Source organism: Protopterus annectens, chromosome 13.part0 (assembly GCF_019279795.1).
Source record: "Protopterus annectens isolate FY-2018-M chromosome 13.part0, PAN1.0, whole genome shotgun sequence".
Lineage (NCBI taxonomy): Eukaryota > Metazoa > Chordata > Ceratodontiformes > Protopteridae > Protopterus > Protopterus annectens.
In genome coordinates this window covers 565,797,693-565,823,938 of record NC_056747.1, presented here as the reverse complement: position 1 = coordinate 565,823,938, position 26,246 = coordinate 565,797,693, and the positions used below count along the sequence as shown (strand labels likewise).

The following is a 26,246-nucleotide window of genomic DNA, read 5'->3' as shown; positions in this document are numbered from 1 at the left end:
AGATTTTGCCATTAAATAAACTTTGTAGTCGGGGGGGGGGGTAATGCATATTGTGTCCAGGGTGGATGAACCCTGGTACAGTTTTTGAAGGGTGGTGTGAGTTGCTTACCCAGTCTGCAGTTGTTCTGCAGACTTGGAGAAGGCCTATGACAGTGGTGTCTGGTATGTGATGCCAGAAGTCCTGTGGGAGTATGAGGTAGTGGAACCACTGCTGCTTGCTAGCCATTTCCAGTAAGAACACTGAAAGAGCTATGCCCACACTCTTAGCAATAAGTAGAATTCATTCAAAGTGGGTGTCCACCTTTACTGAGGGTATGTCATCGCTCACAAAAGAATATTGAGTTTCAGCCTCTAGTCTGGGGACTTAGAAGTGGTGTCTCTCTTTGCAGATAATGTTGTCCTTTTAGCTTCATCTGACTCTAATATACAAAATGCACTTGTAACAGTCACTGTTGAATGTGCAGCAGCTAGGATGAGACTTTGTGCCATCACATTTGAGGCCATGGTTGTCTCTTGGAAAATACCACATTGCTACTTTTAGATGTGTGTGGGTGGTGAGGAATCAGGTGTTCACAACTGATAGCAAGGAGAAGTGTGAGACTGGCAGTTAGATTGAGGCTTCAGCTATAGTCTTGTGGGCACTGAATCATTATGTGAAAGTTAAGTGGGAGCCTCTTTCTCTGACAGAGCTCTTACAAAGCTCTGTGTTTCCAGTTGGCCTTTGCCCCTATTTTCAACTTCAGTCATGAGTTATGGAATAAGAATGTGGGCAGATGCAGTGAAAATGTTTCTTACTTGCTTAGTGAGCTTCCTGTCCACAACAGGGTGAGGAGTTTATCGAACAGGGAGAACCTCATCATACAGCCCATTTTCCTTTGTTTCAAGAAGACCCCACCAAGGTGGATGTGGAATGTTCAGGGACACTGATTTATGGTACTTAAAAATGAAATTCCATTATGGAACTTAAAAAAATAAAATTTCATTTTCATGAGAAGAAATATGTGAATTTTATTTTTGATTTTTTTTTTAAATTCAGTTTTCATTTGTTACTGTGATTCCATTGTAATTTTAGTGCATCTATATAAGCACAACAATAACATATTTTAAGAACAAAACACTCAAAAAGCAAGAAGAAATTTGAGTTATGTTGAATATACACTTTGACATAAAATGACAAATTTCACAAAAATCTCATGGTTTTCCAATATGTGGAGGGGTTATTAATTTATTTATTTCTGCTGAGAATGCATGGATCTGACATAGTGTGGTTTATCGTCCTCTAAGAAATGGATTATTGAATTGAACCCGCCCATAGTCCCGTTGGCACCAATGCAGATTTTCCCAGGATTCTGCACCTACTCTATCCCACAATCCTTTTCATGCCTCGACCTTTCCAGGTCTTGTTCACCAGTCATTGTATGCACACTGTCCACAAATGGCCTCATGCTTCATTCTGGAATGGCATGAAATCTGTGGAGTTTTGTTGTCCTTTTTGCATCTTTAGTATTGGAAGGTGTTTTTTCCTCCTCTTGGAGCATTTTGCTGCTTTGGTGAGAGTTTTCCAAGTTTTTTTTCTTGCATGTATTGTTACCTAACTCTCCCCTTTTAGTATTGGTAGCAGTTTGCAATGTCTTTTGTAATAAGAGAGAAAGCATGTGTGTGTGTGGGGGTGGGGTGGGGGGGTAGGGTAGTGGGTTAGTTGTTGCATTTAGGTACTACAGTTGTTTTTTCTTGGATTGTCTCTGGTTTCTTTATTTGTTTAGATTGTGTTGATCATGGCAAAAGCTGGTATTAATAAATGTGTGTCCTGTGGGCATAAGATTCCCACACAGGACCACCACTCTAAGTATGTAGTGTATCTGTGAATCATTTATTTGGATGAGGATTGTGATATCTGTGCTGAGTCTGATAAGTGTGCTTTAACCGATGAAAACATTGAGTTAATTTTAATGGGATTCCTACATTGTAGCAAGTCACAGGCAACCTCCATTTCATCTGAGCCTCTTGACAAAGATAAGGACAGATTCACAAGGACAAATCCCAGCCTGAAAGAATGGAGCCTAGTTCCAAGGAGTGTTGATCTTTTCCTCTTTCTAAAGTTCCTATGGTGTAAGGCAGGGAGTCATCTGTGGACTCTGGAGTTTCTAAGCTGGTTGTCAAATTCATTAAGGAAGGAGCCTCCCTTAGTACCCAGACTGGAGTTTTGACCCTCATTGGGAATTCTACGTATCAAACCTACATTCAAGGATCCAATACCTCCATGGGATCTTACATTCATTTTGCAGTATTTAGTGCTACCTCCCTTTGAGCCAGCTGCTACTTGTCATCTCAAGTTTCTTTCCTAGAAAACTCTCTTTCTGGTGGCCATTACATCTGCCAAAACGGTTTCAGAAATACAGGCAGTTTGTGCAAAACTGCCATACATAATCTTCCATAAAGACAGAGTGTCCTTGAGGACTAACCCTTCATTCCTTCCCAAGGTGGTCTCCGAGTCAAACATCAATCAGTCCATTCATTTACTAGTTTTCTTTCCAAATTTCTCAAACAAATGCGAATACTGTCTACATCTGTTAGATGTCCACAAACAGTTTAGATTTTATTTTATGTTGACAGAACTAAGGTTTGTAGAACTTCAGACCAACTGTTTCCTTTTCAGGACCAAGGGTTAGTAAACCTGTTTCTAAGGTGACCAATGGCTAACAGATTGCGTTACCTTCATTTATAAACAGAACAATCATTAAATACCTGGACCTGTAAGGGCTCACTCAACCAGATCTATTGTCACTTCAGCTGTTTTTCATTCCAAGGCCTCTCTGGATGAAATATGTGCGGCCACAACTTGGGCAACGCTTCATAAATTTATGACTCATTACAAATTGGATGTGGTCTCCAGGGGAAGAGCCATCCTTTGGCTCTATGGTTCTCAGGAATAGCCCTCCATAAGGCCACCCATGGTATCGGTAGCTGGGGACACTTGTTCCAACTGTCAAGAATGAATGAAGATTGACAACATCAGATAAAGAAGTTATGTACTCATCATAACATTCCATCTGTGTTGTCGATCTTCGTTCATTTAACATCCCACCCTCCTTTACCCGTCGTTAGATTTACTGGAGGCTTGTACCCATGTTCTGGGCTTGCAGCAGGGTATTGACCTTGGACATGGCTTCCTCTCATATGTTATACCTACTTCATCTTGCTGTAATTTGCAAACTTGATCTGAGGTGATATACACACGGGCATTATGGGTAGGAACTTGGCTAGAGAGTTTCTGGCTGGCGCAAGCTGTGTAACAGTTGAGCCGGTTCCGAAGATCGGATCCAATTCCCAACTGTCAAGAATGAACAAAGATCGACAACACAGATGGAACATTATGGTGAGTACATAACTTCTTTTTTTGGTAGCTATAACCTCTGTAAGACGAGTATCAGAATTACAAGCACCAACTTCCAAACCACCGTATTTGATTATTCACAAAGATAGAGTTATCTTATGCACAAACCTTTCTGTTTTACCAAACGTTGCCTCTGAAAATAACATTAGTCAGGTCATCAGTTTACCAGTTTTCTTCCCTAAATTTGAAAATAAAGGAGAATATACCCTTCATCTTCTTAATGTACGTAAACAATTGCATTTTTATCTGGACATAACAAAAGCATTCAGAAAATCTGATTAACTTTTGTTTCCTTTTCTGCATTCAGAATGGGTAGGACAGTCTCTAAGACTACCCTGGTCAAATGGATAACAGACTAGATTTCCTACATCTGCTCTTTGAAAGGTATTGCATTATCTAGACAACTGAAGCACATTCAAACAGGTCAATGTCTGTTTCAGCAGCTTTCTGGTCTAGAGCCTCTATTGATGATATTTGTGCAGCTGCCTCTTGGTCAATTACTCATACCATTATTGCACATTACAAATTAGATATAATTTCCAGGAATAGAGCTGTCTTTGGTTCCGGGGTGCTCCAGAACATCCTTCCATGAGGACCACCCAAGGTTACTGTAGCTGGGGACTCTGTCCCATTGGTTGAAGAGCAAATGAAAATGACAACATCAGATAAAGAAGTTATGCACTCACCATAATGTTCCATCTGTGTTGTCCATTTTCATTTTGCCTCAACCCCCCCCCCTTCCCCCTGTACTTCTGTTTGGGAGAGACCTAACAGAAGTGTTGTTAGGAGCCAGAGTTCCTGTTTGAGCTCCTTTCAGCTATTATTTTCCTGTCATAGCATTATTATTGTATTATATGTATACAACGTATATAATAGCCGCAAACTCAATCTAAGGTGTTGTAGTGGTCAGGGGCATTTTGAATGAGGGGCGAGCTTGAATTGTGGATCCTAGAATCTTTAGAAAGTCACCGAGTCAGATCAGAGAGTTGGATCCAAACCCATTGGTAGAGGAAGAATGAAAATGGACAACACAGATGGAATGTTATGGTGATTACATAACTTCTTTTTTTTTTTTTTCAGATTAGCAGTATTGCACCTGTTGTTAAAATCATTCATTTAGACAGTTGTAAACATAGTATGACCTGAAAAAAGCCATGTTGATGTGATGCTCAGAAAAAAAAAAATGTACTCAGTAGAATACAAAGAGTATGCCTGTCTACACTCTTGATCTTGTGCATGTCTGAATATATTTGCATATTTTCCATTTAAAATAAATAAGAGGGAGAAACACGTCAGGAACAACATAAAAAAACGTTAATACGGTTAGCGCTTTCGCATCACAGATGCTTATTCAGACCATGAATAAAATGAAATAAACTGAAACCACTTTATATACTTTCCAAACTCTAATAAATTGCTGTTAATTGATTAATTACATCTATTTAACAATCAAGTTAAAGAAACAGCATATTAATAAATATCCAGTCTGAAACATACTACAGCCTAGTAACTCAAACAACTTAATCTCAAGACAACAAGGCAATGAAGTAAGAGAGGCACACAATACTAATATTAATGTAAATTTGAATGTCCCGGCTTACAGGCATTGAGCTTGGGAACTGCAAGTGCTAGTACAGCACAGAACAACAATTCCGGCTCAAGAAGGGGTGAACGTAATGCTTCAAGTACCACAGAGACATTGGAAGTTTTAGAAATGCCTCATACTTCAAATGTTTTAACCAGTAGTAGTCAAGGTGAAAGTACTATATCTGTTCAATCCGTCAAAAAGAAGGAGATGGTTCAAACAACGCTAATGCAGGGCCCCCCCCTTCCCATTCGCAAAATGGATTTGTCGTGAATGGGCCAGTCCAGCAGCAGAGGGAGGAAGAGGAGGTTGCCGTCCCAGAAAGGGGCAGTAGGAAGAGATTTGAAAAGGATGTGGAACATGGCGACGAAGTGAGTACGCTGGTAGTTAACTTTTCTCGCAAAATGTTGAATAAACATCAGGAATCCATACTTGAATGAGGTTTAACTTTCATTCCTGCTTCAGACATTAATTTTGTGAGTACTGGGTCCAACATGTTAAACCCTAGTTGTGTCATCAACTTCTCAAATCTCATCTTCACAAATCCCTTTTTCTTCTGTACATAGGTTCATAGGTGTGTACTAGGCTAATGGCCCTGGAGCCTTTACAAGCCTAGCCTGTAGGATTACCCTGGCATCGTGCCACCTGACCTTAGTTCCCTGTGCCTCTGTCGAGTAGAGCCACTGGAGTGATCCCTGGGGTGAATTTTCTATTTCCCATCTACTCATCAAGATTTCTCTTGAAGAGGGCCAGTGAGGTGCTGTTTGACATGTATGGGAAGTCTGTTCCATAGTATGGGCAGTCTCTGGGTTATGAACCTGTCCCTCCAGCTTGTTCTGTTGATTGTTGTAATGAGGTTGAGGTCTCTGGTGCGTGTGGTGTGGAGGGATTGGGATTTCTTTAGATGTAGCATTTCTAACAGAGCTGGGTCAGACATGCCTTTGCAAGTCAAGCAGAGATTGACTCTAAGTAGGCGATATGAGAGAGAGAATAGTTGGAGTTTTTTGAGTCTCTCCATATAGGACAAGTGTTTAAGGCCTAGGATCCTCTTTGTGAGGTACATTTCGCGGCCTATCCAGTTGTTGCAGATGTCTAGTGAAGTACATGCCAAATGGGGACAGTGTACTCTATGACTGGCCTAATGATGGAAGAGTAGAGGGAGACAATGACCTCTTTCTTCCTGGATGCAAAACCCTTAGTAATGAGATGTGCCACATAAAAGGACTTTCTGACCACAGTGGCAATGTGGTGGTTAAAAGAGAGGTTGCTGTCTGCCTGTGTTCCCAGATCTCTTATAATGCTTTCTGTGTTCAGTGGACTGCCATCGATGTTGTAATTCATGAGAACTGGGTTTTTCCCAAAGGGAATGATGACACCTTTTGTGGCTTTGACCTTAAGGCCATGCTTCTGACACCAGTTGTTGGTTTCATTGAGGCCTTTCTGTAGGATGTCAACATCACTTGGAGAGTTAATAATAGCTCCCAACTTGCAATCGTCTGCGAACTTTGTCAGCCAGAGTCCCTTTGTGTTGGCCTGGACTTCAGAGATGTAGATACCAATCAGGAGAGGACCCAGGATCGAACCCTGTGGGACTCCACTCGTGACTGGTTAGCAGTCTGACTTGGAGTCAGCTACTTTCAAACTGTGGGTTCTATCTTTAAGCCAGTTTGCAACCCACCTACTGATACAGGGGTTGATGCCTAGCTTAGTGAGTTTTTCTATGATTCCTGAGTGGGGGATAGTATCAAAGGCCTTGACCAGATCAAGGTAGACTGTATGAATCACCTTGCCTCCATCCACAGCTCTGGTGACAGACTCAAAGACGTCAACCAGGTTGAGCAGACATGGTCTACCCTTCACAAAACCAAACTGTGTGGGATCCAGACTTTGGAGATTCCCTATATCCTTGTTTATTAGATCCATGATGATGCGTTCCATAGCTTTGCATATCAGACTCGTCAGGCTAATGGAGCAATAGTTCCCAGGGTCTGTAGTCGCCCCTCCTTTATGGAGAAGGATGACTGTAGCAGTGCGCCATTTGGTAGGGACAAAGCCTGAGGTGAGGCTGTGATTGAACATGGCACACAGGTGAGGTGCCAGTTCACTGTAGTTCATGTAGAACACAGCCAGGGATATTGTCAGGTCCCATAAAAGCTGTATTCTTGGCCTTGGACAGTGTTGTTTTAACCTGTGCAGCAGTAATACTGGGTGCCTGGCAATCTACTGGTATTGTGATTGATCCTTTGGTGGGGGAGAGAGGGGTAAAGTTGGCACTGAATCTGTCGCCCAGTATAGGAGGTACCATTGTGCAGTAGCTCAGAGCAAATCTGGGTATTGCATTGGAGATTCTTTACATAACTATAGAAGGCCTTGTGGTTATCTTTACTATCTGCTGCAATTCTGTTTTCATAGCTACCTTTATAGCATTTGATGAGGGATCTCAATTTTTGTTGAGGCTGATAAGGGAGCTTTTCCAGTCTTGGGACTTCACCTTATTCCTCATCAGTTTCCTCCATCTGTTGTAGAGTTTATTTACAGCAGGGGACCACCAGATTAGCTTCCTTTTTTTTGGAGGAGAGTATGCATTTGTATACGTGTTCATACAGGGCATTGGTGTATGATTCAGTGGTTATGCAACTATTCTCTATTTGCATGGGTGCCGTGAAGTTAGCTACCTCTGTATTTAGGAGCCCAAAGTTAGCTTTGGAGAAGTTTTTCATGGTGGTTACCTTTGCAGGGGGTGGGTGGGAGGGATGCGGATTTCCAAGGTGATTTATTTGTGATGGGATCTAACCAGGGAGGAGTTGACTATTGGTGTAGAGCAACAGTTGCCCATGTTAGTAATGACCAGGTCAAGGATGTTGTTACCTCTAGTGCGGGTAAGAATGAGCTGGTTCAGGGCATTGAAATTAATGAATTCCGGGAAATGTTGGGCAAGTGTATTGATACACGAGTAGTTGTCGCAGTTAATGAAGGGGTAGTTGAAGTCACCCAATATGAGAGTGTTAGGTTGGACCCTAATATTCTCCAGGGTGCTTAGGAACATGGAGTGCAAGTCTTGGGACATGGTCGTTGACCTATAGCAGGCTACGACCTGAATCGCTGGAAACTGAAACCTTTCCCTTTGCTACTGAAATCTGTTGTTCATTAATTCTATTATTTTTTTTTAATTCTGTTAGTAAACTACTTATTGTCCTTTCTGCCTTCATCCAGTGATCTGAGTACTATGGCCACTCATCGAGGTTCTGTTGCTGCCCTTTAGAGTCTAATCAGACTGCACTATGATTCTCCCTTTTCCCTTTCATCCCTGCTTCTGCCTTGTATTTTATCCCATGTTTGAGGGATAGTGCAACATCTTTCTTATTCACACTGTCATTCCTATAAAAAATATGTATCCCGGTAGCTCTCCACTCCACTTCATGTTTCCATGGTGAGTAATAGTATTAGTGACTCCCTTTAGTAAGACCACTCATTGTTAGCTCAGTTTCTTGTCACTGCATTTCATAATGGCACATCTTGCCCCCCCCCAGACCCCCCCCCCCCCACACACACACACGTACACATTTTGGCCAGAATTGCCTCATGTAAACTGTTAGCATTCACCTTCACTTGTACATCTTCACTTGCCTCTCTCTTCCCCCACTTTTGTCTAAAGGGACCTTTGCTTTTGATATAGCTCTCTTTTGCATTCATTACTTGAATCTTTTAATTTCTTTGCTAGCAGTCCCTCCCTTACCACGCCTTAAGATATGTCGTAACAGTATACTAGCTTATAATTACTTACAAACTTTATATTTGCAATATTCTGTTTTTCATTATGTTTAAATACATTGTTTGAAGACAAGTGTAATTAAACAGTTTTCTACATTTACATACAGAAATAACTTATTTTTAATAGAATAATGTACTTCATGTTGTAAGGCACAAAGAGTATTACCACGTGAGCAAAACCACTGCCCTGTATTGTTGAACTGTTATAACTACATCGCTTCCACCTTACGTGCAAATGTAAACACTTTATGTGTTGTCATACTGGTTTATAAATTCAGAACGCAGTAAGGTATAAAGCTTTTCACACCACTGAAACCTGCATACTTTCAGTTATGCTTACACCAGGATGCTAGGAGTCTGTGTAACTACATTCAAACTCAGTACTACACCTCCCCAGCTGACTAAATGGTGCTGTGCAGGTACTTGATGGCTGGTGCTGTCCTACAGAAATATATCTGATAATCTCTAGAATATGTCTAAACCTCATCTTTCACATGGCACTTAGAAGATGTCTCAAAGTTTGCAGTTCAGTGTAGTGACACACCCAACAGTCCGAGATATAGTTATTTTTACCTGTACGTTGAAGTGTACATAACAGGGTGTTATTGTTTGTCTGCTGTTGGTGATACATTTTATATTTCCCACACCAAACCCTAAATAGTTTAGGTTAATCATTGTCATACTGCAAAATTGCCTTTGAGTAAGTTGTAGCAAGTAGCTCATTTGGGAAGGAAGAATGATGCCCCATATATCTTGCTTTAGTATTTCCTCTACACTGGCCTTTGTGCATATTTTATTTATTTAACATTTGTTGACCGGGAATGTCCGACTAGGTTCCACAGAGCCTGTTTTCAGCAGAGGCCTGGGGAGAAATGCTCCAGATGCATGTCTTTGGAATGTGAGAGGAAACCGGAGTACCCGGAGGAAACCCACATACGGGTTTGCAGCTGTGGGCTGACTCCTTTATGACTGTGTGGTCTTACTGTGTGGGCCACTCAGCATTTCCTACCACTAGACAAATGCAGACTGGCCGGATCTCTGAGGAGGAAGTTAAAGTAATGAAAAGGGCAGGCAATGTTTAACTTGTTTCCCTTCTTAGTCTGTCTCGAATATAGTAATGTCAACACTCCCAACTGATATACGCTTATGATATATAATAAATAAGTAAAAAACATTTATATTATGTAAGAAAAATAAGTAATAAATATAAAGAAAGTATCTTAAAAAGTCATTACTTGCAGTGCTTTTACATTATGGAAACTTCTTTCACTCAGATGCCATACTACAGACTTGGGATGGGATATTCACTTTTCCTTAAGGATGCGTGAAGTTAATATATATAGACAAGAGGATGTGGGGGTGCAGATGAATGAAGTCGCACTACAACAACACTTTTAACAGGGTTTGGTTTCCTAGTGCTTGTCCATCATTGAAGCATTCACCTTCATTGTTGTATCACACAGAGGTAGCTGGCAGTGGTTCATCTGGCAGGCTAGCACCTGGATTCATGCAAAATCCCATAAAGAAAATGGGAGGAAGGGAGAATTTTGAAATGTCTTATAAGCATTTTTGTCCCAGTGGTTGGCGTAAACACACAACTCATGCCTTTGGAGTTGCAAGGAAATTTTACAAGCAATTTATGGTTAAAATGCAAGGGATCTTGTGCGTGAGTATACTAGTCAGAGAGACAGATGGATACCAGCTGTGAGGAGACTCATAATGGGAAAAATTTCTACTAATTCATCTATTTATGTCAGCACACACACACACACACACACACACACACACACACACACACACACACACACACACACACACACACACACACACACACACCACATTATATATACTACAGTGCCAGAGCTTTGTGTGGGGTTTGTTTGTTCTGTTCTAATTATAGACGGGATTATGATCAGGCTGGAAAGTCTACATTTCTGTGCTCTTTCCCCCAACAGAGAGCATGCCAAACCAAATTATAGCATCAGGTGCAAAGCTACGAATGGTGACTCAACAATTGGAATGAAGAATCTCAGTTACTAGATTACCAGTTTATCTTTAAAATGGTAAAACGTTTTAAAACTTTAATTAGGGTATATGGTGTGACAACTACAGTTTGATCCAGTTCTTCCATGTGCTGTGGAGAATACAGTGAATTATTCCTGCAAATATACAAAGTGCACTAAGTAACATTTTAGTTGTAATATTCCTAATTCCTTTCTGCTGGTGCTCACTTTACAAGAGGAAGAATAGGGGGTTATTTTTATTCCTGTACCACCTTCCAGAGTTATGTAGCTTCAGTAGTTACATTCTGAATAAGAACTTAGTTTTAGAATTTTGCCTCTTGGATGTACTAGAACCTCAGTAACTATTTCACCTAGTGTTTTTCCACTTTTGTATTCCAGGAGACTATGCAGGATTTGATGAGACTCAGCTGACATGCGAATCTGGTGGTAAAGGAAAAGTTATTGCACTTCTGAAAGAACGGTTTAAGTTTCAGAAGGTTGTCATGATTGGAGATGGAGCCACTGACTTAGAAGCCTGCCCTCCTGCTGTAAGTTATCAGGTTATAACAAATAGGGAGTATGATTACTTTCTGTATTTTGCTGTTCATAAAAATAAGCCATAGCGTACAGAAAAATCCTAGAATCATGTCTCCAGTGTTGTATTTAAACACACAATATAATTTTCTCCACCTGAAATTGATTTCAGGAGAACTTGTTTGCCTTTATTGTATTAATTCCCCTCTGCTTCTATTTGCCTATTTGACTGAAAAAGTCACTTAACCAGGGAATGTTCCCTGTTCACCCTTGAAGAGGGTCACTTGTGTCAAGGGGACATACCCGGTTAATAAATTCAAAAATATATTTAGAGACCTGATGTAAATTTAAATTGCTTGCAGGTATGCTAATAATAATAATAATAATCAGAGATTATTATATTAGAATTTTATAATTACGCAAAATGCTTCATTTTGCTGAATTTGTATGCATACTGCAGGGCTATAATATGAAGAGCAGTCAGTAAATACCACAAAAGATACATGTATTGCATGTATACAATGGTACTGTTTTTTAAGGGAGAGAGAATACCGCTACATTCAGACATGTAACACAGCCACTTTTTATTCCTCAGCAGATTACATTACTTCATATTTTTGTCATCTTAAATCTGTGGCAATAAGCTCTGTTGTACTTCATTGCAAGTTTTATTGCACTGGTTCCAGAATTTTGTACAGTAAAATATTCTCTGCATAGTTTACAGAACAACCACAACAAGAGTAGATTTTGTCTGCAGGGTTTAAAACATTAATTTACCTTCTGCGTGTTACATGGGTGAGATAATAACCCTTGCTTTTTCTGTTCTTGGTGACCGGGTATGTCAAACTGCTACTTCTCAATGTTGCAACCCTTACTGCATTTTGGAAATCTAGGTGTACAAATGGCAACATTGTTATAGCATTATCTTAAATGACATTACATTCCATGATTCGGGTCTGTACACTCTGGAATACACCGCCATACTATGTTTAGGCTGTAGGACAAACCCCATCAAGGAACAGCAATGAGTAATAAACGGAAACTTGAATTGAAATAAACATCTTACAAAGAGGCCCCAACAAAACATGCTGAAATCTGGATGGGCCTCAAGTACAGAACTGACAATATAGTCTGACATTTACTGGGAGGCAAGGCAAGCCTGAGGCAAACTGGCACCTTAGATGAAAAGGCTCCATGCCCCAGCCCACTGCCCATCCAATCCCGGATCGCTCACACTATCCAGATTACTTTTCTTTTCTACCTTTTTCCTCACAATTTGTCTTCTTCTTCTTTTTTTTTTCTGCAGTTATTCATTCCTTCTTTCATCCAACATGTTCTGTTTAGGGAAGACTGAATTCTAACAACTGTGGAAGAAACCACTGCATCAAGTTGGGAGTCTGGGGACTGCAAGGCCCCCAGAAGACATAAGGTTTCGAGATGCATTTTAGTGTTGTTTACACAATCTTTTCATTCAGTGATTCCCTGAACAAAAAACATGATTATGGAAACAAATTTATTCTTACTCCTGCTTTGCATTTACCTGTATTCTTTCAGCACATCCTAACTAACCAAGACTACCCTGTAATACCTAAATTAAGCAGGGGGCTGCTAGGCAGCCAGAAGCCATAGTATTATAGATGCTCTGAGTAACACTTTAGAACATTTCCCCCCAACGTTTTGATTCAGTGATGGTCTGAAAACAATCATGCATATGGAAAAGAAATTCCTTTCTTGAAACAAAAAAGCAGGACTGAATAAGTTGTATCCAACTTTTACTGATCAACAAGCATCACTTCACAGTAAACTTGAGAAGGCAAATGCTTGTGAGGATACATATATCTGGAAATAGCACCCGTCCTCTACCCCCTATAGTGTTAAATTGAGATTAAAATTAAGGCATAAATGCTCACGCTCATATTTTAAGCTACTGCTGTCATATTTATGTATAACATGCCTTCTCATCCCCTTCTCCCAAAAGGCAGCCACCTTCTGTGTATCACTGGGATGTCAGACTGGTAGAAAACTGAGAAGACAAAAAGACCATAACATATTTGCTGTCAGACATATATAAACAGCAGGCTTATTTACTCTCCCCCAAAGATAGTCACCTGTATATACACCATATGTTTTGACTGTGAGAAAAAAATAATAAAAATGTAGTGATCACAATAATATTTCCAACTTGTTACTTCTAGAGATGGTATAGTGCTGCTATAAAGCTGTAGTGACCCTCCGTGGACCCCTCGGAAGTTTGTGAAGAAAGTTAAAAAAATAATGACCACACTGTCTCCAGCCCAACACAAGCTATAGTGACCTCTGAGGTTTGAGTGGAATGTTAAAGAAATAATGATAGCATCCCCAGCCCCATACACAAGTACAGAGATCACCTGTGTGCCCCTCTGAGCAGGGCTGGTTTTAGACTAGGTGGAGTTCATGGCAGAAGATTTTGCTTTATACAGTTTTAATGTGGGGGGGCTACTAGCCCACAGAAATTCTGACAGTCTGGGTATGCTCTGATGCATTTATTTTTTATTTTTTGAGGGGTGAGTTTTAAACGGAGTAAGTGACAATAGGGTCAGTTACTTTCATCCAGATGACCCCCCACCAAGTATCTATAGACACTTCTATGTACAATTCAGACGTAAGATTGTGAGAAAAGAGGATGACTTTGTAATTCACTTTTGTTTAAAACAATTGCCACACCTCAAAATATTGTGTGTTACTTCACATAATCACATTGGTCCTGCAAAACCAAAATAATAAGCAAACAGCAGCAGTTAACCATTTTCCTCCACAGAAGACAGCCACAGCAATTATACCTACTCTGTCTACGCAGATTAAGTGTCCCATTAAGTAGTCTGTCTTACTTCTTACAAATGCATACTAGCCCTGCTAAGCCTGAAAGTGACTGTTTAAACTGAGCAAATGAAAAGAGGATAAGTTAATTTCATCCAGCCAACCCCAGTCACAGCCTCCACCCAGCAGTTATAGCCACAACATCTGATGAATGTGCAGCAATATTATTTCACCTCCACACACAGCTCTCAAGTGTCCAGATTTTCACAGAAGCTTACGCTTCATTTGAGTAAGTAGGAGCTAAAGTTGAAAAGAAAGTCATCTGGAATGAGTAGTTTCTTTTATAAATGTAGAATAAGGGAAAAAAATCTAGATAACGTGAGCTAAAGCAACAGGCATGTGAAAAATAATTGTGAAGACCACCACATCTAGCAAGAAAGAAAGTAACAGAAAGCAGGAGGTGATATCAAGAGATGCTTATATGGAAGTTAAAAGGGTGAATAAAAGTTAAAGTGTATTAAAGAAACTGAGAAAACCGTAGACGAAGAGACAGAGGTAGTTAGTCAACATTCTGATTTGATACAGACATTGATATGAAAGAACAAAGGGCTTGAGGTCACAGGTGGCCACCTCAAAAGCAAGGATGGGATTGATGTTTCCCTGGTCAGCCAAGAAGACAGAACAAGGAGCAAGAGCTTAAGGGTCAGTGGGATACCAGAAGGCATAGCAAGGAAGGATTGTGCTAATTTTATGAGGAAACAAATTGCAGTATGGTCTTATGGACTCCAATGAAGAATGCCCAGATGATCCTGCAACCAGTTGTTAATACATTTCCAACTTATGAACAAAAAGAAAAGGTATTGTCGCAGGTCTGAAAGATGTCTTAAATTCAGGTGTAGAAATGTAAATGTATTCAATGAGTAGGATTTCTTCCTACCTATGAGGAAAAATACAAACTTAAATGCTTCCCTAGTGCAAGACCCAAACTTGGGTGCCATTAAGAAGTTTTTCTTAAGCACCCCTAAGCACTGCTAAAGTTGGATCGTGCACTAGGGAAGCACCTAAGAAACTTACTGTGTAGTAGGTCTGTCATTGAGGTTATTTGCACATCTGTAGTTTTCTTCCTAAAAGTGATAAATCAATCCACTGGTAGACAATGGTTTATTAGTTTTACATCTGTTTTATTATTGTGTGCCAAGCACTATACACCTTACTAAGGATCTTATCCTGTTCCATCTTACTTTTGTTACCTATTACTTCAATATAGCTGCATTTATTTATTTATTTATTTTTATTAATTGTCTGACTCAGTAACTGATTGTGCTGCACTCTGGTTACTTTGAAATAAAATTTGCAGCAGACTACAGAAAACATGCCTACCCATGACAAACAGTGTCTCCCCATACTGCATCATCAGAAGGCAAGGCTGGATCACATGAAATCAGGAAATAATTGGGCAGTTACTTGACATACAGTAAACAGAAACACCACTTTATTAAACTTAATAAATATAGGTCCTCTGAATTTTCTAAATTAAAAACTACTCATTTTAGAATAAGAAAGCCCACTTTATGAGATGAGGGCATAATTGTTACATAAAGAAATGGTTAAAAAACTTTGCACTTCCATCTTTGAGCATTTGTCCTGCAGAGAAAAGCTGAGGGTTCCAAGAAAGTTTTACAGGGTGTGTCTGGATTTGGTGTTTCCCACATGAAGCTGTTAAGCTATCTAGCACCTGGGCAAGAGGTATAAAAAGAAATGAAGTGCATCTCCCACACATTCAAGTCAGCAAAGGGAAAAGAAGTTATAAGGGGTATGTAAACACTGTAAACATGCAAAAGCTGGTATTAGTGGAAAACTGATAATTAGTTTAGATGTGTTTCTAAGGTAATAAAACAACTATCAGAAATTAAGGCCTGGAGAGGGGCAGGGGAAGTGAGAAATAAAATTGGAAACAGGGGTCATGTGTTGCTTAAAAACTTATCAAAAAGAGAAAGGTAAGAAAGCTTGTAAGTTGAGCATTTATTGTTGCTGTGGAAAAATGAGTCATGTATGTCTCTGCAGCAAAGACTTCTTTGCTCCCACCCTGAGAGTTTAAGGAGATAGGCAAATAACCTGAGCTGAATAAGGGCAACTGCCCCCGACTTGGAAGAAGCAACGCACGCACGCACGCACGCGCGTGTGTGTGTTCATAGTTTATACTAGTGTTAAAGATTTTTTTGGGGGGGGTCCTTATCAGTGGCAGAAGGGTAAGTTAAAGTGGATAAAGAGTGAGTGAAGGGGTTGCAAGGAAAGCAAGACTGGTGAAGTACATGAAGGTAAGAGGGAAGGTGAGAGGAGCAGGAGATGTAATGAGGGCCAAGGAGGCTAAAGACGTCAAGTGGGCTCAGCCAATAAAGTACAGAGAAATTACTAGTGGGAAGAGACAACTGGAAGAGGAGGGCAACTTATGCAATGGATTTTCAAATGAGAGAAGAAGCAGAAGGAATCAATAAAATGATAATATGGGACGGCTGAATATTTCTTGGGCTGTTATTCACTTAAGGAACCCTGTCAAAAAGAATAGCATATTAAACAGTGAAAATTGAAGAGCCAAGCTAACGATGATACAGGAAGCTCTTCTGAATCAGGAAGAGCATGGAAGCTGGCATGGAAAGGATATATAGTTAGGGCAAAAAATGAACTATTGAACTAGAAAAAAGGGCTGGTATTGATGGTGCATAAACTAATGCAATTGCAGGTATTGAGTGTGATTGAAGATGACAAGGGGTGTATGGTAGGATGAAAGGGTGTTAATTTGGGTCATAAAATAACAATAGTATTAGTCTATGTGCTGCCAAGAATACAGGTAAGAAAGATACAAGAAATGCTGTCGAGGAAAAATTTCTTCATGAAGGTGTATTCTTAACTGCGGTATTGGAACATGACATGATATGATAGTGAGATAAAGAGGTAGGGTTAGAAACAGGAAGTTGTCAAAGGTAAAGAAAGAGAGTAGGATCATGCTGAAAATGTTAGATGTGTTAGATTTACATAGGGAATGTGAGGAGACAGGAGATGCAGGTTTCACCTACTTCAGTCCAAGAGATGATAGTTGATCTGAAATATACAAAGCTTTGTATCAAGAGAAAATGTGGAGGAAATAATGAGGGCTTGAGGTGGGGTCAGTGATTTTTCTCAGACCATGCTTATTTGAAGGCTGAATTATTACAAGAGCTGGATGGGGAAAGAAGAGTTAATTGGAGAGTTTGTCTGTATTTAATACAGAGTGGGAGTGTTGAAAATGAATGAGAGATTTTGGAATGAATGCTGGACAAAAGGGAGTATCTCCTGAATGCCTGGATGAAGTAACAGTTAATTTCCAGGAAACTGTCCTGGAGTATGTAGAAGAATTTAAGAAGAAAGGTGGAGTGGAGAGAAGGGAGAAGCAGAGGTTAATTTGAAATCTACAGAGAAGAGAAAAAAGTCTGATACATAATGAACAAATTTGGTTCAGTAAGCCGATAGTGGTTATTTAGCAAAGTGAAGAAAGAATTTTGGCTTAGAGAGTGGCAGTGAAAAAGTTGGGATATATAAATACCCCCAGAAGTGATAAAAGCATTGGCAGCAAGGTTATGGCAAAAGAAAATGGAAAAAGGCATTTTCAGCCGAAGAAAGAGTAGTAGCAGGGATTGACTGAATTATATTTTAGAGGTGTTTAGGCATTACTATGTCATGCTTTATAATGGAGAGATATTACTTGAGGAGAAGAAAAAGGATATAAGGTTTTTAACCTCATTGCAGGCACCCAAATTGCATGATGATCAATTAGGGGTGAGTTTAATGGCCAAGATAAAAGAGAAAGACTTGAAAGGGTTCTTGTCCAGGCAGGAGGCTGGCAAGTCCCAGTGCCCTAATGGAATCCCTATAGAGGTATGGAAAGTGGGAGGAGATAGACTAATGAAGTCTTGACTCAAACTGATAAATAATGGTGTGGAGACGAGGTAAATACTGGTATCATGAAAGAAGGGGATAGTGGTGTTCTACCCAAAGAGGGGAAAGATCCTAGTCTATCAGGGTCGTACCAACTGATAACAATTTTGAGTCACAATCTTAAGGTTTTCATCTATTGTGGCTTTTAGGTTGGCTCCAGTTGTCTCTAGGCTGGTAGAAAAGACCTAGTGTGTGTTTCCAGGAGGGAAAACTATTTTTGAAGACATAACAACGTCCTTAATGTTTATCCATAGTACCAATACTAAGGGGAAGGAGGTGGCACTGATCTCCTTAGATCCCAAAAAGATGTTTAATAGGGTAGAATGATATCACCTGTTTGCAGTGTTGGAGGCTCTGGGGTTCCCAAATCATTTATAGTTTTGTTAGAGAGCATTTATGAAGGCTGAGAGGTTTAGATTAAGGAGATGGCAGGTCTCTCAGAGAGTCTGCCTTTAGCTAGAGGAATGCAGTAAGGGTATCCAGTGTTCCATTGCTTTTTGTATTACATTTGGAGCCATTGGCAGTAGGTTTGAGGCAATCAGTCATTGAGGGATATGGATGGTTTGAAAAGGTTGGAGTTGAAAGCGGTGCTATCTGCAGATGATGGTTTCTTAATGCTAATTAAACTGTAGAGGGAGATGAAGAGATTATTTGACATTTTGGGTGACTTTGGATTGTTGCCCAGTTACAAATTCAATAGAGAGAGTAAACAAATTTAATGCAGAGAAGGATAATTTACAGTTACGGAGTGAAGACAGATTGAAATACTGAGGAGTTTGTTTAGGGAAGAGTTATGAAGAGTCCAAACAAGTTCTATGATATCATATTGGGGAAATGCATAGCATCTTGCAGGAGCAGAAGCAATTAAACTTAACATGGACCAGTGTATCCCAGTTCTCCATTGGCACATGTTACCAAATTTTCTTTATCTGTAGGTCACCTTCTGGAGAGTGAAGACCGGTTGTACTTGGACAAGAGTGTTTTTTTTTAGTTGAGTTTGGATGATCACACATCCTTGTAGTTGCTGGAGATGAAAAAGAAAGGAGGGGAGACTGGTTGCATATTTTTTGGAAGTTCAAGGGTCTAACCAGATTTCAAAAGGATGCTGAGGGGATGATGAGGAAGATGTGGATCTGCTACACTAACATTAGAGGGATATTTCCTAAGGATAGAGAAAGGATAAGACATTAGCCAGCGTGGAAATGAATTAATTTGGATATTCCTCTTGATAGTAAGCAATAACAAAGACTTCATTGAAGGAAGAAAGCCCAGCTTTAAAGAAATGATAAAACTAGTGGACATGGTTAGAAAGCAAGAGGAGGAAGTGATACAAGGAAAAAGACAAGTGTTTTTGAATCATAGCCTGCGTAGGTTGCAATTGTTGGAGATATATACTGAGGAGCAAGGATGATGGAAGATGCAAGGATATAGCTTGAGAGCAGAAGAAGATTGCTATTGGTAGGAGGTGTGTAAATAGTTATAAGTTTGTAAATGGTTGAGCGGCAAGAGTGAAGGGTTTTTTTTTTTTTGTCTGACTTAATCTGTGCCTTGGAAGTTATCTATTTTATGTTAATAATGATTGCTGAATGACAGCACTGAATGCTCTGACTGTATAAAGAAAAGCAAAGATGAGTGTGAGAGATCCACTTGAGAGATGTTAGAATCTGCACAAAAGCAAGTTATTGTTATTGCACTCATCACTAAGGTGTATATGCAGTGTCTCACTTATTAGTGAGAACAATGGGAAATTATAGAGAAAAAAAGACATTGCTGCTATGTAATTAAAGAGGAATGTATGCAGTGTAAGGGGGAATATGTAAGTATCTTAAGTTTAATGTTCTCTTTGTTCAATGTTTGTAAAATGGCTTGATTAATAGTTGTTGTTAGAGATAATGATAGGAAATGTTGCAGATGTATTTGATTTTTTGGGGGTGATCATAACTGAATACATTTATTAGTATTGTCTGGCAGTACTTCTCTGCCATTTAGCATAGAAGTCTGGGGCTATAAGCCGCTTCCTGTAGTTCCAGGGTTTGATTCTGTCAGTCTCCACTTGTCTACTATAATACTCTGAACAAGTTACTTAACCAGGCAGTGTTCCCTCACCACTCCTGAAAAGGAACACTTTTGAGCAGTGCACTTAACTGAAATTTATTGACATAAATCAACCAGTACTAAAAGTAGTTTATTCTTGCATGTGTTATTCTACTGCATTTATCTTCTGTTTCTTTGCCACTTGTCCTGAATTTAGTTTAAAAATGTCACTTTGATGACCTGACTTGTCTAGCCAACTAATAGGTAAAAGCTGAAAATGTCAACAGCTTTGATAAATAAAGCCATTGTTTAATTGCATTTGGCTCAAATTTACATTCTAAGTGTTAGGTCCTACTAAGCGATAAGTATGCCCCAAACACAACACTTTCTTTTCTCAGATTATATTTTCATCTCTACAAAATGATCCCTACCCTGCCACATATAAAAAAGACTAACTGTACTTGTTATCCTTTTCCCTCCCTTGCAGTCATAAATCTGCTGTTCGTACTTTGTAGTCTTAGAATGAAGAAAGCTGATATAAACTGAAATGAGGAGATAATTCCTAGTGTATTTTTCCAAAACTTCTAAGCACTGTTTTGCAGCAGAAGAGGAAACATTTTATTGTAGTGAGCAAAAATGGCAAAAAAAAACATAGACCAGAAAGTGTCACTGGAAGAAATGCTCAGATACTCTCTCTAGAGATTCCCAAAGTAAGAAGTAATTTTCATTGCTGCCATCCTAAATAACTGTAAAGGAGATCTGACTTTAGAGAGTATGACATGATAACCTCTTCCTCTGAGGATTTGGAATGTATTATGGGAAGAGAAAGCCAAACCACAAAAATAAATAAATAAAAATACAGTTTAAAAAAATCACATCATTCTTCTCCAACAGACCATCTTGACTGAGAAAAAAATATTAATAATTACTTGAAACTGTAGCATAGAACATTTAGGTAAGATAAAATTATATGTTTTAATTTCAGTTTCTGACCATAGTAGTTCTTAACAAGGAAAAGCCAGTACATGCTTCTGAAAATGACAAGCTGAGATTTAATTATTCTACCCTGGTCCAGTAAAAGGGTAGTTAAGAAAGTAAATAATGTTTCAAAATTTACTCTGGCTACTCCTGCTGTTTTTCAGGTTTCCTGATACTGAGATTTAGATATTGTTTGCAAGTAAAGGACCACTTGGCCCACCTAATTTGTCCATGTTTCCCCTTGCCAGATGATTGAATTGTAAAGTCCATATGACATTTTCGTCTTATGTACTTAGCCACCTGACATTGTTATTCAGGTCTAAAGGCACACATCAGCTCATAACAGGTCCTTATGAATGGTTACCTATCAAGTCTTATCAGGATAGGATAAATTTAACAGTACGAAGTATTAAAATAAGTAAACATTGAAAAATAGCAGAAAGTGTGGCTTAATCCTGAAATTTGCTCACACCACCATATTGTGCAGTTTTGTACCTTGCCATTTTTTGTTATCAGCTATATAGTGCATGTGTTTCTTTTGTGGTTTTCACCATAGACCTTTCTGCCCAATAGAAAGATCTGATTCTCAATCAGCTCAACAGTCCACACTTCATTCCTCTGCCAGTACTGGCTTCTTTGCTGAGGGTTGTATTAAAAAGTTGCTCTTGTGAAAGGAATAGTGATTTCCTCTAAGAACTGTTTTCTACAGTGGGAAAGCAGAATTATTTGACTCGTTTTGTGGGAGGGTTGCATGGACATAACAGAAGAATGATACGGTTATAATAGGGAAAAAAATGAAAATTCAAGCATTAATTGCAGTGGTTGTAGAATCTAGAAAGTTGTGGTCTCAGAAAAAATAGTAATTATGTAGTATTTTTGCTAACTTTTATGCCAGTAATTTCTGACATATATTGCATCTATTAATGACATTGCCTGTTTTTGATGTTTTCCTTATTTGTTTTACTAATCAAATATTTCTACAAAACACATTGTAACTGATGTTATACACCAGGAATCAGCCTTACAGTTTCCTCCAACTTTTGCTTTTTTTAAAAAAAAAAAAATCTTACTGCATTTTTTTGATCAGTGAAACAAGTTACTGTCTGGTATGTTTATCAGAAAGTAATGTAACGATGATTAGGTACTGGCTGATGAAAGAACAAAATGTATGAAAGTAGTTGTTATACCAGGAAAAGCAGAGTATTTCAACATACGCCTGACCTCTATTGTTAGAAAATGACTGATGGTTAAATGCATCAGAAGTAAAACTTAAATAAAACTTAACATTTTCTTGAGGAATATTTTTCAGTGTTCACTCATAAGTAAAAACAGATAAAACTCGAAACAAGTGATATAAATTTGCAAAAGTGTGTTTTTTGCCATTCTAGGATGCCTTTATTGGATTTGGAGGAAATGTGATCCGTGAGCCAGTGAAGCAGAAATCAATGTGGTATGTAACCAGTTGCACTGAACTCCTAGAAGCACTTGAAGAAGAATCTTAATAACAAAGGAAAACGTGAAGACCAAATGTAACCATTATAAGCGTAGCTCGGACCACTTAGAAAATATAAGCTAAAATGTACTGTGAATCTGTGGCAAATTGAAATGATGAAGAGTCTGAAACTTGCAATACATTTTGGAAGCACTTAGTCTATATGTGATACTAATTTTGTTTATAAGAATGAATATAAAATAATTTATGTGGACATACACTAATAACCTTGGTTCAACAAGACAGAATAATCTTTTTTGACTTCTGAACTAATAACTTGTAACAGCTGTTTTCACACTCCACAGAAGGTCATTTGAGTTGTGACCAATTAATATCGATGACATACTTCTATATGAATTTAGTATGGTGGCTTCCCCTTTAATGTAGGACTTGCCATTCAGGCCACTGTAATCCTGACAGATGACAAGGGGAGGCTGAACATTGTTAATCTTGACGGCAAACCAGACTTGTTTACTTCTAGATAACTCCATCTGTTCATTTCTTGTCCTGTGATTTTGCTTTCCTCCAGTGCCATTTCTTAATGTTGGTTTTCATTCAGTAATGGGGTTATCCATACGGTGTGTTCCTAACTGTTTGTTAAATACTGTTACTGCTGAAATTTCTGCAAAAATAATTGTAAATGTTCTACTTTTGTAGTGAACTCTACAGAATTTATGACCAGCCATTTGAAAAAAAAATTGCAGGTTCTATTGATGAAAAAAATTAGTCCAGGTAGCACTTGATTAATGATCACAAAAGAAAAAATACTTTGTGTGGGGGGAAAGCCACCATCCTCCATATACATGCCATGCAGAGAGAAACCCCCCACAAAAGAAAAAAATGCTTTGTGTGAGAGCAAAGCCCTCACACTCCGTACATGCAGTTCGTCTTCATTTAAATGTAAACAACTGTGAGATTACTGCATTGTTTGGAAACGGGGCTGTTGCTCTGATGTGGAATTATTAGACTAGAGTACACTTTTTTCTGAGTTGAGCTTAAAGGTTGAACTGTAGCACATTCTTAACCTTGGACTCTACTGAATTTAATACCACTATTCAAAGTGAATTTTCCAGCTGTACAGCTTACAATGATGCTTTAAAAAGGCATAGAAGAGTGGCTAAAGACAGTTTCCCAGCACTTGTCAGAAGTAATGGTTATGCCTTTGCCCTTCTCCAGCTTAAATACCAAACTTAATGACTGCACCAGACTAGGAGAAAACAATATATTAAATAACAAGTGGTTTGGGTAAGGTTAAAAATATATTGCAATGTGAATTATACTTAATCATCACATTGACATGTTACAGAATTATCCCTTTTGCAAGAAGGGATGCTTTTGCTAAAGAATATGACAAGCAGTTATGCAATACAGAGTATTTTATGCACTAAGATATCCTTTTAGCAGCATTATTTCAATAGAAACATGAAAAGCAAATCACTATTCCACATGCAGGTGTAGGAATTAATTTTAGAGGAATTACATAAGGTGCAGAACTCCCTAAGTCGCCATTTAAATAATTATATGATGTAAAAAAAAAATAATCCAAAAGTTTGCTGGGAAATCCCCAGAATTCTTTTAGTGACCTTTGTTACCCTTATGGCACTGCCTATGTTAATTCATTTGGAAAATGCTTCATAAATGCACATCTTCCCTACACACGTTGTAGGAGGAATTGCTTGAGCATCAGTAGCCTGACGAAAAGAAGAAGAAGAATGGCATAACACTTAATGCTTGTTGCCATAGGAATCATTGCCAGTGCAATTTCTGATTGTGTGCTGGCAATCATTCACTAATTTAGGGAGATTTCTTCCTTCTTTTGAGTTGATGTAACCATGGAGTTGGTATATATAAGTTTTTGGGGGGCTTGCTGTCTCTCACTGGGGGTGCAGGGGGACAAAAACAAGAAAAAAGGATTTTTCCCCTTTTGTTTTTCAGTTATTTTTTTGTTCTTTTGCAACATCAAATTAGGAAGTCATTGTTTCATAATAGAACCAAAATGCACTCCCCCACCCAAAAAAAAAATACATTCCCACATTTTCTGTTCTACAGTTATGTTTATTATTTCTGGCTATTTGTTTTGTTGAGCACTTATTTTGTGAGAATGGAGTATGAAAAGCCACATTTTATGAAAAAAGAGCTATTTAAAAAAAAAAGAATTGTGTGTATTTTTTGGCAGTGTATAACAACCCTAATGGAATTAGGGAGGTTTTAAATGTTCTAAACTATTTTCAAGAATAATGATTATCTTTTAGTTATATCTTCCATTCTAAGGGAGAGACACAGAGCCTATGGCTTTGAATATGCATCCAACTTTCAAAAGTTATAGTTTACAGAAGAAAAAGTATCTCACTCTAAAAAAGCATGACTTGTATGTACAAATAAGAAAAGTAAAATCCAAGTATTTATTCTAGTCTGAAAAAAGATCCAACTTGTGTCATTTGCCATCTTGTGTAGGTTTTACATATAAGATTAGAGTCTAGATTTTTAGATTTTAACATTTTAGTTTGGCTAGTATTCTACAAGCTACTGACATCATAGTTGTGATCTCATCTTAGATATTACTTAAGCTACATAAAGTGAATTTGTGCATGTCTTGCACTTTAGCTTTTATAGCATGTCATCACTATGTGGTAGATATTACTAGAAAAATTTGGCCATGGGAGTGAGATAACTTTTAATTGTAATGATGACATTAATTTTTGTTCCAGGATGCCGAAATGCATTCTTAACAAATTGTAATTTGTCATAATAAAGTGGTACATTATTGTGTTTCACAGAACTGTTGTAACCCTTTAACAGTTGAAGTAGAAATGATATTGTATTAAGTGGAACACTTATGCGTATTATACTTAACAGTCACCAGTACAGATCATAAGTCAGTTATTTTAATATTGTTACTAGCAGGATGTAAACTCATTTACGTGCTGGTGTCAGAAATGAATAAATATATTAATTTAAGTATTATTCTTGTCTACTGAGTCCCATTCTTACATGTGTGTTAGGGGTGGGGCTTGCTTGTATTGATCCTAAGAAATGAAAAGAGTAACTGCAGCATATTTTGTAACCACTTAAAATAAAATGGTGTCAACATAAGAATGGTGGAGTATAAAGAAGACAACTTAATATTTTTTTATTTTATTTTTTGTAACGAGGGGTGAGCAAAACAAAATAGGTTTGGTATTGTGTGTTTTTGTGAGCGTATTTAAGGATCTACATCCCTTATTCCATGTATCAGGTAGCTTTACATCTAGCCATACATTACAAGACAATGGAGGTCTGGTTTAAATGGTGATGTTCATTATTAAGATCACTTGCCGCAGTAACCGTAGCTAATGAGTTATGTCTTGCATAGGACATAACAGCCGACCAGCTTCCAAAGTTTCAGGACACCTTTAATGCACCCAAGCCATTAGTCAGCTTCGGAGTTGTCCTTAAGCTGAGAAGAGTGATACACCGTAGGCTTTTGTGGGTCGAATGCTGATCCTTTGCTGGGCAGATAAGATTCCTCAGTGGGGAAAAAAGCTTCTACATTAATTTTTTACTTGAGAAAACATGTTTTCTTTAAAAAAAGTGTTTTTGACTGTCTTGTAACATTTATGTACTTTTGAATGAGAGTGCACTTTTTAAATTTTGTGGGAAAAAGTTGTTAAAATTTGATTAAAACTACTTTTTATGTGGATAAACTGT

At 38.5% G+C, this 26,246-nt stretch overlaps 1 protein-coding gene across 1 annotated transcript in view; it reads left to right on the top strand.

Annotated features, from left to right (window-relative positions):
* PSPH (phosphoserine phosphatase) overlaps positions 1-25,523 on the top strand; it is a 56,659-nt gene extending 31,136 nt beyond the window's left edge. The window contains exons 5-6 of the mRNA XM_044054210.1: positions 11,153-11,301; positions 22,456-25,523. Of these exons, the coding sequence (XP_043910145.1) occupies positions 11,153-11,301; positions 22,456-22,569 (263 nt within the window). The 3' untranslated portion in view covers positions 22,570-25,523. The remainder of the gene's footprint in view (positions 1-11,152; positions 11,302-22,455) is intronic.
* The last annotated feature ends 723 nt before the right edge of the window (positions 25,524-26,246 follow it).